The sequence below is a fragment of the Podarcis tiliguerta genome (assembly GCF_965153285.1).
Source record: "Podarcis tiliguerta genome assembly, chromosome: 1".
NCBI lineage: Eukaryota > Metazoa > Chordata > Lepidosauria > Squamata > Lacertidae > Podarcis > Podarcis tiliguerta.
Genome location: NC_139534.1, coordinates 10,304,567 through 10,317,446, shown reverse-complemented (window position 1 = coordinate 10,317,446; position 12,880 = coordinate 10,304,567). Strand labels below are relative to the sequence as shown.

Here is a 12,880-nt window from a genome sequence, read left to right as displayed (position 1 = left end):
TGCTCTAAGGACTCCTAGAAATTAATGCAAAACATTAGCCTTGAGTATTTTTTAAGTGCAGTAGTCCTGGGGTAGGTCTAACTCAGGCTTCCTCAACCTCGGCCCTTCAGATGTTTTTGGCCTACAACTCCCATGATCCCTAGCTAGCAGGACCAGTGGTCAGGGATGATGAGAATTGTAGTCTCAAAACATCTGGAGGAAGCCTGCCTGACCTCTGTATCAGTGAAAGGGCGTGTAACCATGTGTATCTGGGCCCAAAGTCACATGGTGGTGTTCCGCAGCTGAAGCTAAGCAGATCCAAACCAGTTTGCAAGCTGCCTGGGTGGAAGGATACCTGGAAACCATATATAAATATGTTCTGAGTTCCACAGAAGAAGAGTCCGACATAAGTATAGTAAGTGTTGCACTGAAAGTGTTGTCAAAACATTAACACACATCTGTCTTTATACTGTAGGGATTTCCTAACTAAAAACCAGGCATTGCTTCAGGATCTGTCAGAGACAAATGAGGAGGCTTTCCCATTGGTAGAAGTGTTAAATACTCTGTTTTTCTTGCCAATCCGACGACTTCATAATTATGCTAGAACTTTACTAAAGCTTGCTACGTGTTTTGAAGTGGTAAGTTGTTGGATAAGAAAGTTTCACTAAACAGGAGATATTTTGTGTTTGTTTTTTGGATCTCATTGCTAACATAATCGTTCCAGGTGGCGTAATACTTTTAAACAGTTCAAAAAAAAAGTGCAAATGCAGTTGCATTTGTTATAATAACTAAGTGGTTTATTCTTCATTGTATTAGTGTTCCTTTTAGTTACTTAAATATTATTCATAATGTTCAATCACAGGAGAAGTTGTTTCAGTTGATTTAAATATAACATTTTCAGAAACTGCAATTACTGTAGCGAAATATTGCAGTAGGTCTCTGGAAGCAAGTGTCAATTGCTAACCTTGTTTTGTTTGTTCCTTCTCTGTAGGCATCTCCAGAATACCAGAGCCTCCAGGATGCCAGTTCTTGTTATGAAACCCTTGCTGTCCATCTTAGCAGGAAAAGGAAAGAAGCTGAATACACGCTGGGTTTCTGGAAGACCTTTCCTGGCAAAATGACAGTACGTGGGCATTGCTGTAGTCTCTGCTAGCACAACTCTTTCCACTGTAGGATTCCATTGTTCCCACAGTGATGTCACCGTAGTTTCCTTCCCTTCCCTTCCCCTCTCTTCATGGCTGTGGTGCTTCCAATTTCAGAAAGTATTGTATTTAGCAAATAATCCTAATTTCCCGTTACGGCGGAGATGCATGTAAATTCCATCTGTGATGAGTGCGCACTACTGTTAATGACACAGGGGTGATAATAGGCATAGTAGACCTAATTTGTGTGCCTGCCTCACTCCTCAATTACAGGATTCCTTGAGGAAACCCGAACGGCGACTAATCTGTGAGAGCAGCAATCGGGGACTGTCACTGCAGCATGCGGGGAGATTCTCAGTAAACTGGTTCATCCTCTTTAACGATGCCTTGGTCCATGCTCAGGTAAGCTCATACTGGGGATCAGAGCTGAATTGTTCCCGTTATACCTGAATGGATGGGGCACCTCACAGTAAAAGGATATTTTCAGAGTTCTGTAGCAGTCACATCTCTCCCCATGCTCTTCAGAAGAACACACACAAAGACGACCTGAGGTCCATATGGGTTGTCGCTAGGGCTAGTCAGTGGCGGAGGAAGGGGCAGGTTACCCTGGGTGCCAGCCTGGGGGGGTGACATCGCCGCGGGCAGGCACCTCCCCCTTGGGACACTCGCACGGGCGACGTACCATGCCCCTGGGTGCCACACCCCCACAGGCAATGTGCCATGTCCCCGCCGAAGCCCCTTCCTCCGCGACTGGGTCTCGTATGGATGACAAGAGCCTTGGATACCAAGTTCTGTCTTCTGTGCAATGTAGATCACTCCCCACCTCTCTCTATTGGGGTTCCGAAACACAATTCAGAATTGGGTCTATTCCACCTGCCCAGCCACCACCTCATTAGTGCCATTGATCTTGCCGGCATTAGGTTTTGGAACATTATGTTTTGGGTCTTTGAACAGCATTGCCTCTCACTTGCAAAAAAATGTTGAAAGACAAAAAATAGTTGTGTACAGTTTCTCCCGGTCTTCTGGAGAGACTGGAAAATATCTTCCATCGCTAGCATACAGCGGCACTATCATTTGCTGCCCCTTAAACAAACAGTAGGTACAGGGTATCCTATGCACTAAGCTCTGGTTCATAGAGCCCGTTATTTGGCATAAATATGGTTGCAGCTTTACAAGCTGTGCAATTTCAACATATCAAATTGGGGGTGGCTGGGAACTCGTTAAGAGATATAGCAGTTGCATTTCAGCCGTGTGGCTTAACGTCATTCTGTTCCCAAAGGGGAAGAAACACTGAAGAAGGAACACCCACAAAGAGTGAATCTAATCCTAATAGGAAGGTTGATGCTTTTCCTCTTTTGCTTTTCTTTGCAGTTTTCAACTCATCATATTTTTTCCTTGTCCACATTGTGGGTAGAACCTGTTTCAGAAGAGTCTGGTAATATGTAAGTATGTCAAGGCCATCCCTCAAATAGAAATTATTTTGTTGCTGTTGTTGATGAGATGAGTTTTTCTTTTGAAATGTCTTGGGTACTCCAGGCCTTTTGTGTTCTTTGTCCATGAAGTGATACTCGACTTGCATCCTTTAAAGGCAGTGGTGGGGAACCTTGTGGCCTGTCCAGCTGCTTTTTGACTCCAACTCCCATCAGTCTCAGCCAGCCAATGGCCAGGGATGATGTTCATCATAAACCAGCAGCAGCTGGAAGGACCACAGGTTCTGCATCCCCACATTAATGTGATTATCGTGCTTGTGGTTAGTGAGATAAAGTTATCACAGGGGTACATGTTGGTCATTTTAATAATAATAATAATTTTTTAATAATTTTTTAATACCCCGCCCTCCCCAGCCAAGGCCGGGCTCAGGGTGGCTAACAAGCAATAATAAAAACAAGTTGGATGAATACAATTTAAAAACAAGATTAAAATACAACAATTAAAATATTGAAACATTAAAATATTAAAATGCAGCCTCATCACAGGAGGAGAAAGGAAAAAGAAAAAAGAAAGAGGGGGAGGGAATCAAATTGGCTCCAAGCCAAAGGCCAGGCGGAACAACTCTGTCTTACAGGCCCTGCGGAAAGAAATCAGATCCTGCAGGGCCCTGGTCTCATGAGACAGAGCGTTCCACCAGGCCGGAGCCAGAGTTGAAAAGGCCCTGGCTCTGGTTGAAGCTAATCTAACTTCTTTAGGGTCCGGGACCACTAGGGTGTTACTATTTATGGACCTTGAGGCTCTCCGTGGAACATACCGGGAGAGGTGGTCCCGTAGATACGAGTGTCCTAGGCCGTGAAGTATGTATTTAAGCATGTATTGGCTGGACATTAAGTCTTGTAAATGCAGATATGATGAAATCATCCAAACCAGTGCAGTCTAATCTGTAATTATTATTATTATTCTCATCCTCATCATTTTTGTTTTATTAATTGCCTTCTAGATTACCATCTCAAGGCATTTTACATATAAGATAATTAAAAACATAAAACAGTCAATACATTTAAAACTAGACTAAACCCCTAAGAAATATTCCAGTGTGCTTTTGTAAGGAAGAATGCTGTGGCATTTCTTGTGTTTAGACAGGTAAGACTATTCATGCAATGTGATACTGGTGCAGAATTCAGCTTCCTACAACCTTTTTTCTTAGCTTGAAGCAGGCTTTCTAGTCCATATGGATGTGAGTACAGTGGTACCTTGTTTTGCAGCCGGGATCCGTTCCGGAGCCCCGGCTGCTAGCCGAAAATGATGCAGGGCAAAATGCCATGTCTGCGCACACGTGTGGAGCGGTTTGTGCTTCTGCGCATGCGTGAGCGGCAAACCTGGAAATAACCCGGTACTTCCAGGTTTGTTGTGGACATTCACCAGAATGGACGCTAGACAAGGCAGACATTCGCAGAGATATTACTGTGTAGGCTTGGCAGCTTGGTAATTTCTTATGAAACAAAAGGATGGCTGAATAAAGCTAGTGGCTTAAGGATCTGGCATAGGTAAAGTAAAAGATGCCAGATAAGCATAAATACTTTACTTAACTTGCACAACTTGGAACTTCTTCATTTTATTTTGGTACAGAGTACAGTCTTCCTTATAATCGCTAGTGATAAGAGACTGAAATAGGATGGAAGGTGTTAGATTACGTGGCACTTTACTGTTGCAAATGGAGATTCCCCATTTCTCATTAATTTAGGGAAAGGGGGAACATTTCTTTAAGCCAGAGGCTAGAAGGAAAAGGACAGAAAATAGAATGTGACTCTGCCCCCTTTGCTTTGGTATTAATTTTTGCCTGTGCTAGCTACAGTTATCTGTTCAATTATTTTTCTTTTTTCTTTTCTTATGTTCTTTTTACATGAACCTTTTTTTTTCCTTTTTCTTTTTTTGTCTTTATACTAGGAATGGTTTGAGAGTCACTACACCAGAAGAACAGTTCATCCTTGTTTCATCAACACCACAGGAAAAGGTAGGCAGGCACAGAGACTGCATTCTCTCCTCTCCTCCCCTGTTTGCACCACTTGCCGGTTGGTTAACAGCAGCAACATAGGAAGCTGCCTTATACTGAGTCAAACCATTGGTCCATTTAACTTTATTGTGTACACTGACCAGCAGCATTTCTTAGGGCTCCAGGCAGCATAATTCCCAGTCCTGTTTGGAGATGCCAGAGATTATACCTAGTGCATGAGTTGTGATCTTCCTCCATTACTTCCCCACAAGGAATGTGGGCTTGGCTTACTTGTGAGAGCCATCTTAAGTGCCTTAGCTACTTTGAACATAGAGTACCGTATTTCTCGCTCTATAGGACGCATTTTCCCCCCTCCAAAAATTAAGGGGAAATGTGTGTGCATCCTATAGAGCGAATGCAGGCTGCACGGCTAAGCCCAAAGCCAGAACAGGGAGACGTCTCGCTGTTCTAGCTTGGGGATGGCTGCGCACAACGGAAGGCTGTTCCCAAGCCAGAACAGGGAGACGGAGACAGAGCAGCGCTCCCCCCCCCCCCCACCGCCAGCCCCACAAGCTCGGGTGAATGCACCTTGAACGCACCTTGTTTTAGAGGGGGAGAACAAGGAAAAAAAATTCCCCCCCCTGTTCTCCCCCTCCTATGGTCCGGTGCATCCTATGGTCTGGTGCGTCCTATAGAGCGAAAAATACGGTACTTTGTAAGCTTATTTTCTCTGCTTATTTCACTCTGTAACCTAAGGGAAATCAACATACAATGACCCTGCTTGCACAGCACGGCAAACCATAGTTAATGGTATACCGCAAACGTGTCTATCTGAGTTGTTCACCTCCTTTCTGGTTGCATGTGGATGAAACAAGCCACAATTTAGCGTTGCATCCAAATCAGATGGTGGTTCATTTTGCAACACAATCTGTAAGCCGAGATTTGTTCTTGGCTGATCATAGTTTGTTGGGAGTGAAATCATCCATGGATCAAATGTAACGCTAAGACAGGAGTTGTGGTCTGTTTCCTGTCTGTGCAAATGGGAGGAGCAAAACTAACATTGTTTGCTCGTAGACGGTAGCCCGTGGTATAGAAGACATGCAAGTATGGTCCACATTGCTGTAGCTGAGTATGTAGCATCTTCAAAAAGTGACTTGTGATCCATAGTTGGCCCAAAGATGGTTCATGCCATTGCCAATCATTGCCAATTATTTTTTTAAATTTAAGTTTAGTTTGTTGTTAAGTGACGTAGAGAATGATGACCATAAAATGGTGGTGTATTAAAAACTCACCCTTTGTTCCAAGCAGAAGGTAAATGGGGCCCCAAGTCTGAAAAGGTTAAGATTGCTGGAGCAGATGAACTTTTGCAGTTTCGTGATTTTATTCATTTATTGATTCTGTGGCACCAATAAGTCTTATCAGACTAACTCCAAGAGATTCCTTCAGTACAGTAGTACCTCAGGTTAAGTACTTAATTCGTTCCGGAGGTCCGTGCTTAACCTGAAACTGTTCTTAACCTGAAGCACCACTTTAGCTAATGGGGCCTCCTGCTGCCGCCACGCCGCCGGAGCACAATTTCTGTTCTCATCCTGAAGCAAAGTTCTTAACCTGAAGCACTATTTCTGGATTAGCGGAGTCTGTAACCTGAAGCGTATGTAACCTGAAGCATATCTAACCCGAGGTACCACTGTATTCCCATAAAAGTAGTTATGAATAGAGAGGAGGAACACAAAGGGTAGGCAAAACCTTGAATACTTTTACTGTAATTGTTTCAGACTAAATGGCTGAGAGCGATAAGCCAAGCAGTGGATCAGGCCTTAAAAGGGACGACTGACTTGCCTCCTTATGGAGTTAGCGGGAACATTCAGAGGCAAGAGCCCCCTATCTCACGGAGTGCCAAATACACCTTTTACAAAGATCCTCGGCTTAAGGACGCCACTTACAATGGTCGATGGCTTTCTGGGAAACCACACGGCAGGTGAAACTGTGCAAATGTTCTTATGTACATGTTCGCTAGTTAAGAGGCTGTCCTGTTTACTTTAAACCAAGCAGAAAAGCACCAATAATAACAGGCCAAAAAGAGAGAGAGATTTTCACTAATTGCATGGAAAATGTGCTGACTTCTGTTGCTACAGCATCGCTTGCATTTGGTGAAAATTGCTGCTAAAAACACGCCTCACGAGGAAGGATTTTTTCTTTAACATATTGGACTTGCAATAAATCATTTCAAGCACCTGAAGTTTTCCCCTGTTCTCTTCTTTTACATTTTCTCCTCTTTATTTTTGCTTAAAGCTAGGTAACAAGTGAAAAGAGGCATGTAAAAAGTATTTAAATCTGAATAAAGCAGAGTACAATAAATGAAAAGCCGCCTACTCTATGACCACTTAACCCTGAGCTCTAAAACCTAGCCAGAAAAAAATGCAGTAGTCCTTTGAACGATGTAATAGTCTTGCATAAAACGTGTTATGCTAATTCAAATGAGGAACTGGTCTAATTATGGCACTCTGTATATTTCAGGGGAGTTTTGAAATGGGCAGATGGAAGAATGTATTCTGGCATGTTCAGAAGTGGCCTGGAAGATGGGTAGGTACAAAGAGTTAAACCAAATTTGGGGTTGGAGAAAGAGAAGTCTAATTATTACTTAAAATTGTCTTACCACCAGCAAGATGTTAGATAACCTCCCTTTGGCTGATGGATTTATTTAGCTGTCAAAATAGTTTTTAGGAGTTTTGTGAAACTAACTTGTCACATCATATATTGGGTTATATCCAGTGTTGATCTTACTCATAGTAGAACCATTGAAATGTAGTGGGCATGACTAACTTATATCCATTAATTTCAATGGATCTGCTCAAAGTGCAACTTGGGTTCAACCCATGCTTACCTGGGAGTAAGTCTCAGATACTCAGGGTTTCATTTTAATCACTGTAACAAGCAGCTTGCAATGGGTTTGAGACATCCATGGTGTTAAACTAAAAAATCCTATTATGTAGTAGTGTACTTTTTTAAACAGTGTATTAGGGATTTGTCTGTAAGACACTTTCCTAAAACTTCTATTTAGCCTTCTATTTGACAGGTGAAAATACCAGTGCTGTTTCTCAAGTGATTTTCATCACTTTACCTTCAATTCAAAATTTGTATGAAATTCTGGAGAGCTAAACTTGTTCTCTCATGAAGTCAATGCAGTGTCAAAAATAAAGCAGTCACAGTTTGAACTGCATGCTAGGAATTGTTGGCTGAATCTATTACTTGTGCTTAAATTTAAATAGCTACCACCTCAGATATACATGTATAGAAAAGTCATATATAGGTGTTTTATAATTGTATATCATATAATTCATTAACCGTTACTCCATTACACATAATTCACAGATACATAGTACATTTTTAGTATTATTCAGTACAGTGGATGCTAGTATTATTCAGTACAGTTGCGAACGTGATCCGTGTGGGAAATACGTTTGCAACCCACAGCGCCGTATCTGCGCATGCGCAGGTTTGCGATTCGGCACTTCTGTGCATGCACAAAGCGCAATTTAGGGCTTCTGCGCATGCGTGAGCTCCGAAACCCGGAAGTAACCCGTTCCGGTACTTCTGGGTTCGGCGCGGTGCCCAACCCAAAAAACACGCAACCTGAAGCATCTGTAACCCAAGGTATGACTGTACATAGAGTACTGTACATAGAGGACTGTACTAGAGCCAGGGCTTTTTCGGCCGTGGCTCCGATCTGGTGGAACACTCTGTCACAAGAGACCAGGGCCCTGCGGGACTTGACATCTTTCCACAGGGCCTGCAAGACAGAGCTTTTCCACCAGGCCTTTGGCCAGGGCACAGCCTGACTCCCTCCCTCGGCAATCTTTGCAGAGCTCTGGCCCAATGGTTGCCAGTGGCTTGAATTAATTAATTTTATAATGATTGATTTTAGAGTGTTGTTTGTGCTGTACTTTTGTACTGTTTTATTGTTGTTAGCCGCCCTGAGCCCGGCTTCGGCTGGGGAGGGCGGGATATAAATAAAATTTATTATTATTATTATTATTACATGTTTACTCAGAAGTAAATCTTACAATGTTCAATGGGTCTTACTGCCAAGTAGATGTGTATGGGATTGCTGCTCTTCATGTTATATTCTTGTTTTCTAGTTGTTCAGGACTGTTATTGTTTTCAAATTGGCAGGTACGGTGAATACAAAATACCAAGCAAAATACTGAACAAGAGTGACCGCTATGTTGGATATTGGAAGGAGGGAAAAATGTGTGGACAAGGAATCTACAGGTAGTATACAAAACAACATGAGTATTGTTTTAAAGGTCAACGTGTGTGGTCCAAAAGAGAGCAGCATTTAACCCACAATGCACTTCAAAGGGCCACTTAACACACACACAAACCATTTCTTTCTATGCAAAACTTTTCCAGGTAGGAACAGCATGAAACCCCTATGAAGATCACCATGTGTGACAGTTTTCACTCACAAACACATTTCATTGTGTGAACACCTCCTGGGAAGTTGCATTTTGCCTTGTGTCCCTGCAGTGAAATATACATGTGCCCCTGTTGCTTCACACGACAATCTGTGCATAGATGTGATACCATATCTGTTCATGCTCTTTTTGCACAGAACTACATAATCTACAATACGACACATCTCCATTCCCCCCCTCTCCTGAAACTCATCACTGGAAATAATTGTCCTGTTTTCACATTCCTGCTAAAAATGTTGTTTTCTGTGTGCAGAGGGGGAGAGAGATAACACTCTTTTATTTCAGCTATGCCACTGGAGAAGTGTATGAAGGGAGCTTTCAGGATAACATGCGTCATGGGCATGGTCTCCTGCGCAGTGGGAAACTGACATCTACCTCTCCCAGTATGTTCATTGGCCAGTGGGTGATGGATAAGAAGACTGGATATGGAGTATTTGACGATATCACAAGGTAAATAGATTCTGAGCATTCTAAAAACTTATGCTAAGTAGTTGCTTATTCCTCTAGTTTACTTGAATAAAATCACTAACAGGATGACATGGAATGCAATCTAAAACTTGTATGTCAGCAATCAATCACCTGCCTTTGTTTAACTCATGAGCTATTGCTTTAACTCATGAGCTATTGCTGCAATCTGCTCCGATTGTATATTTTATCTTTATGAGTGCTGTTTTTATTGTGTTATGTTATGTGAGCTGGTCTTTGACCGTAATAAATTATCTCAATTATCTCTCACCTGCCTTTGAACTTACTAATTTATATTTTAGCTCAGCATTCATGTTTCATAAACCTTAATATAAGTCCTCTTTGGAAATACTGAAAAGTGCGATAACATACAATTAAAAATAATAATGGCAAACTTATGAAAATGATACATAAACTGCAGTTAAGATGTACACTAGTTTGTGCCCTCCCCCAACCCCATTATAGAGCTCTGATATGACCCTATTAATTGCCGAAAAGGCTTCTCAGCTGGTAGGGTAGTATGTCTGTTGTTTAGTTGTCAGAGTGTCACAGAACAGGAGATGGTATGGTGAGCCTTATTTCTTAAAATTTAGATTGCTTTGGCCCTTAATCCCTTCTTGTCTCTTCAGGGGAGAAAAATATATGGGAATGTGGCAAGATGACCTTGGCCAGGGCAATGGTGTTGTGGTTACACAGTTTGGACTGTATTATGAAGGAGCCTTTAGCAGCAATAAAATGATGGTGAGTACTGTACAAACCAGTGTCTTACGGTTGAAGGAGCATTCCCAGCAGTCCCTAAGCTTACTCTGTTTTTTGGTGCTCAACGTATAAAAATAAAAATTCACTCCCTTTTTTCAAAGTAGCGTTTATGCCAGATTGGATCCAGACTACCTGTGAGCAGTTCCTCTCTTGAGGTGCTCCCAATGGTAGAAAAGCAGAGGAGGCAATTTTTGCTACCCCTCCTCTTCCTGCAACCCCCTATACCCCAATGAAAATCTGCTCTGGAGGGTTGGGGGACTGAGGAGGACAGTGCAGAAAGAAAAAGGAATAGGTGAAAATTGCCTTCTTCCTTCCTCCACCTTTTTCCATTATGAGTCTTCACTGGATCTCTGCCCTTCCCACTAAGGACAAGTTTGGATCCAGCACATTGACTGTTCTGTATCTTTGTGTTTCGGCTACTGTAAAAATATACATCTTCCTGCATTTTTCTTCCCTAATACTACTCTGTGTTTATGTGAACTATTCAGAACAGGGCTTGTAATGATTGTGATACTGCTTTATGCAGGGGACTGGTGTCTTGCTTTCGGAAGATGACACAGTGTATGAAGGAGAGTTTTCAGATAATTGGACCCTTAATGGAAAGGTTGGTAAATCATATTTTGGGGGTTTGCCTTTTTTGAGTAGAGCAGTTTTTAAAAATGAGTGAGTTCATTCTTTCTTTACTCTCTTCTCTCCCCTCCCCTCCATCCCTTCTTCAAAGGGAAGACTGACTTTGCCAAATGGAGACACTATTGAAGGTATTTTCAGTGGCGAGTGGGGATCTGGGATAAAGATTGCTGGAACCTACTTCAAACCCAGTTTGTACGATCATGAGAAGGACCGACCCAAAACCCTGTGAGTGAATGGGAGTTGGCTTCTGTTTAGACTGTATCATGTCTTTGTCTGTAGCTAGCCATGGTACCTGAGCCCTAGCACTGAATTGAATGCAAAGTAGGTTGCAGATCACAGCCTGTATTGCCTTGTTTGCCCAACTCTAGTTGTTTATTTCCAGCTCCTCTGCTTGGTTAGGCAATGGGGAATAGTACAGTGTCATTGCCAAGTCCTCATGCGGATTTCAGATTTGAGTGGAACACTGCAGGTTTTGTCTGAGGTGCTTGGAAGACAATGGGGTCAAGAGTTACAATGCTTGCTCTTTAGAAAAGGCTAAAAGTGGTGAAAATTCTGTAAGTCATATGATATCTGAGCAGCTGGTGATCAATGTGATGAAAGTGAAAACGTAGCAGCTGTATTTTGGGGGCTGCAATTGGTCACTGGCACTTAAAGAGTGAGGGCCTCTACCCTTAGACAGGCAGTAGAAATAGAGGTTCCAATAAACAGGTGGCGCTGTGGTCTAAACCACTGAGCCTCTTGGGCTTGCAGATCGGAAGGTCGGTGGTTCAAATCCCCGCGACAGGGCGAGTTCCCATTGCTCGGCCCCAGCTCCTGCCAACCTAGCAGTTCAAAAGCACACCAAAAAGTGCAAGTACAGTGGTACCTCTGGTTACGTACTTAATTCGTTCTGGAGGTCCGTTCTTAACCTGAAACTGTTCTTAACCTGAAGCACCACTTTAGCTAATGGGGCCTCCCGCCATTGCCGCACAATTTCTGTTCTCATCCTGAAGCAAAGTTCTTAACCCAAGGTACTATTTCTGGGTTTGCGGAGTCTGTAACCTGAAGCGTATGTAACCCGAGGTACCACTGTAGGTAAATAGGTACTGCTCCGGCAGGAAGGTAAACGGCAGTTCCGTGCCCTGCTCTGGTTTCGGTGTTCGGTTGCGCCAGAAGTGGCTTAGTTATACTGGCCACATGACCTGGGTAAACTGTCTGCAGACAAACTCTGGATCCCTCGGCCTGTAAAGAGAGATGAGCGCCGCAACTCCAGAGTCGTCCACTACTGAACTTAACTTTACCTTTATATACATACACACACACACACACACACATACATAAACAGAACTGGAAATGCATCTGTGCGGTGGTTGGACTGCACAGCCCATTTTGATTCATAATGGATGTTTTCAGGCATTTTTATAAGTCATCAGAGAGATGCTGTTGGGGAATAGGTGCCTGTCAGACTTGTGCAACGGTGCAGGATTGTCATCTCTGAAGAGCACTCGTGTGGCTGTCAGTTTTAAGTCATACAGTACCCATTATACATAGCTGTGGCTGTTTTTAAATTGTTAAACAAAATGTATGTCTATTTTATATTTATGGACAGCATAAGACTCTATTTCTCCCCGCCTAACCCGCTTTGGCTTTTATTTATGATGCTGTTAATTTCTTTTGACATCACTGATGCCCAAATCTGACTGTTGATCAGGCTTTCCTGCCAAACTTAGCAAACTTCTTAGGGAGCTGCTTTTTACCTCACCAGGGGGTCTATGAATAAATGTATGCAGGTGCCTCTGAAGCGAGGATTGTTGGCTGTCTTAAGTTCAGAATTTATTGCTTGATTTTTTTCTAAGAAATAGTTAATGCTGCTCACTTGTCTAATGCAGCACAGAGAGAGTCACATTCTCTGCTTTTTAAGCAAAGGCCTTGAAGTTACCGTAAGTTATTATTAAAATAATGCTTCTGGTCTTCATCCCACAATCCTTTGATCCTTACCACCTCATCTTTTCAGCTTGGGCACT

The 12,880-nt window shown here is 42.6% G+C and overlaps 1 protein-coding gene across 4 annotated transcripts in view; it reads left to right on the top strand.

The window, feature by feature from the left end:
• The window catches only part of ALS2 (alsin Rho guanine nucleotide exchange factor ALS2), a 49,536-nt gene that overhangs the window by 22,833 nt on the left and 13,823 nt on the right, over nucleotides 1-12,880 (top strand). For all 4 annotated transcript variants that reach the window (XR_014502937.1, XM_083403361.1, XM_083403362.1 and 1 more), the window contains exons 13-24: nucleotides 455-617; nucleotides 971-1,102; nucleotides 1,395-1,523; nucleotides 2,493-2,563; nucleotides 4,500-4,566; nucleotides 6,321-6,523; nucleotides 7,063-7,128; nucleotides 8,719-8,817; nucleotides 9,309-9,473; nucleotides 10,118-10,229; nucleotides 10,774-10,851; nucleotides 10,969-11,102. Coding sequence is in view for 3 of the 4 variants with exons in the window: in XM_083403361.1 (XP_083259487.1) it covers nucleotides 455-617; nucleotides 971-1,102; nucleotides 1,395-1,523; nucleotides 2,493-2,563; nucleotides 4,500-4,566; nucleotides 6,321-6,523; nucleotides 7,063-7,128; nucleotides 8,719-8,817; nucleotides 9,309-9,473; nucleotides 10,118-10,229; nucleotides 10,774-10,851; nucleotides 10,969-11,102 (1,419 nt within the window). In the remaining variant the exon portion in view is untranslated. The remainder of the gene's footprint in view (nucleotides 1-454; nucleotides 618-970; nucleotides 1,103-1,394; nucleotides 1,524-2,492; nucleotides 2,564-4,499; nucleotides 4,567-6,320; nucleotides 6,524-7,062; nucleotides 7,129-8,718; nucleotides 8,818-9,308; nucleotides 9,474-10,117; nucleotides 10,230-10,773; nucleotides 10,852-10,968; nucleotides 11,103-12,880) is intronic.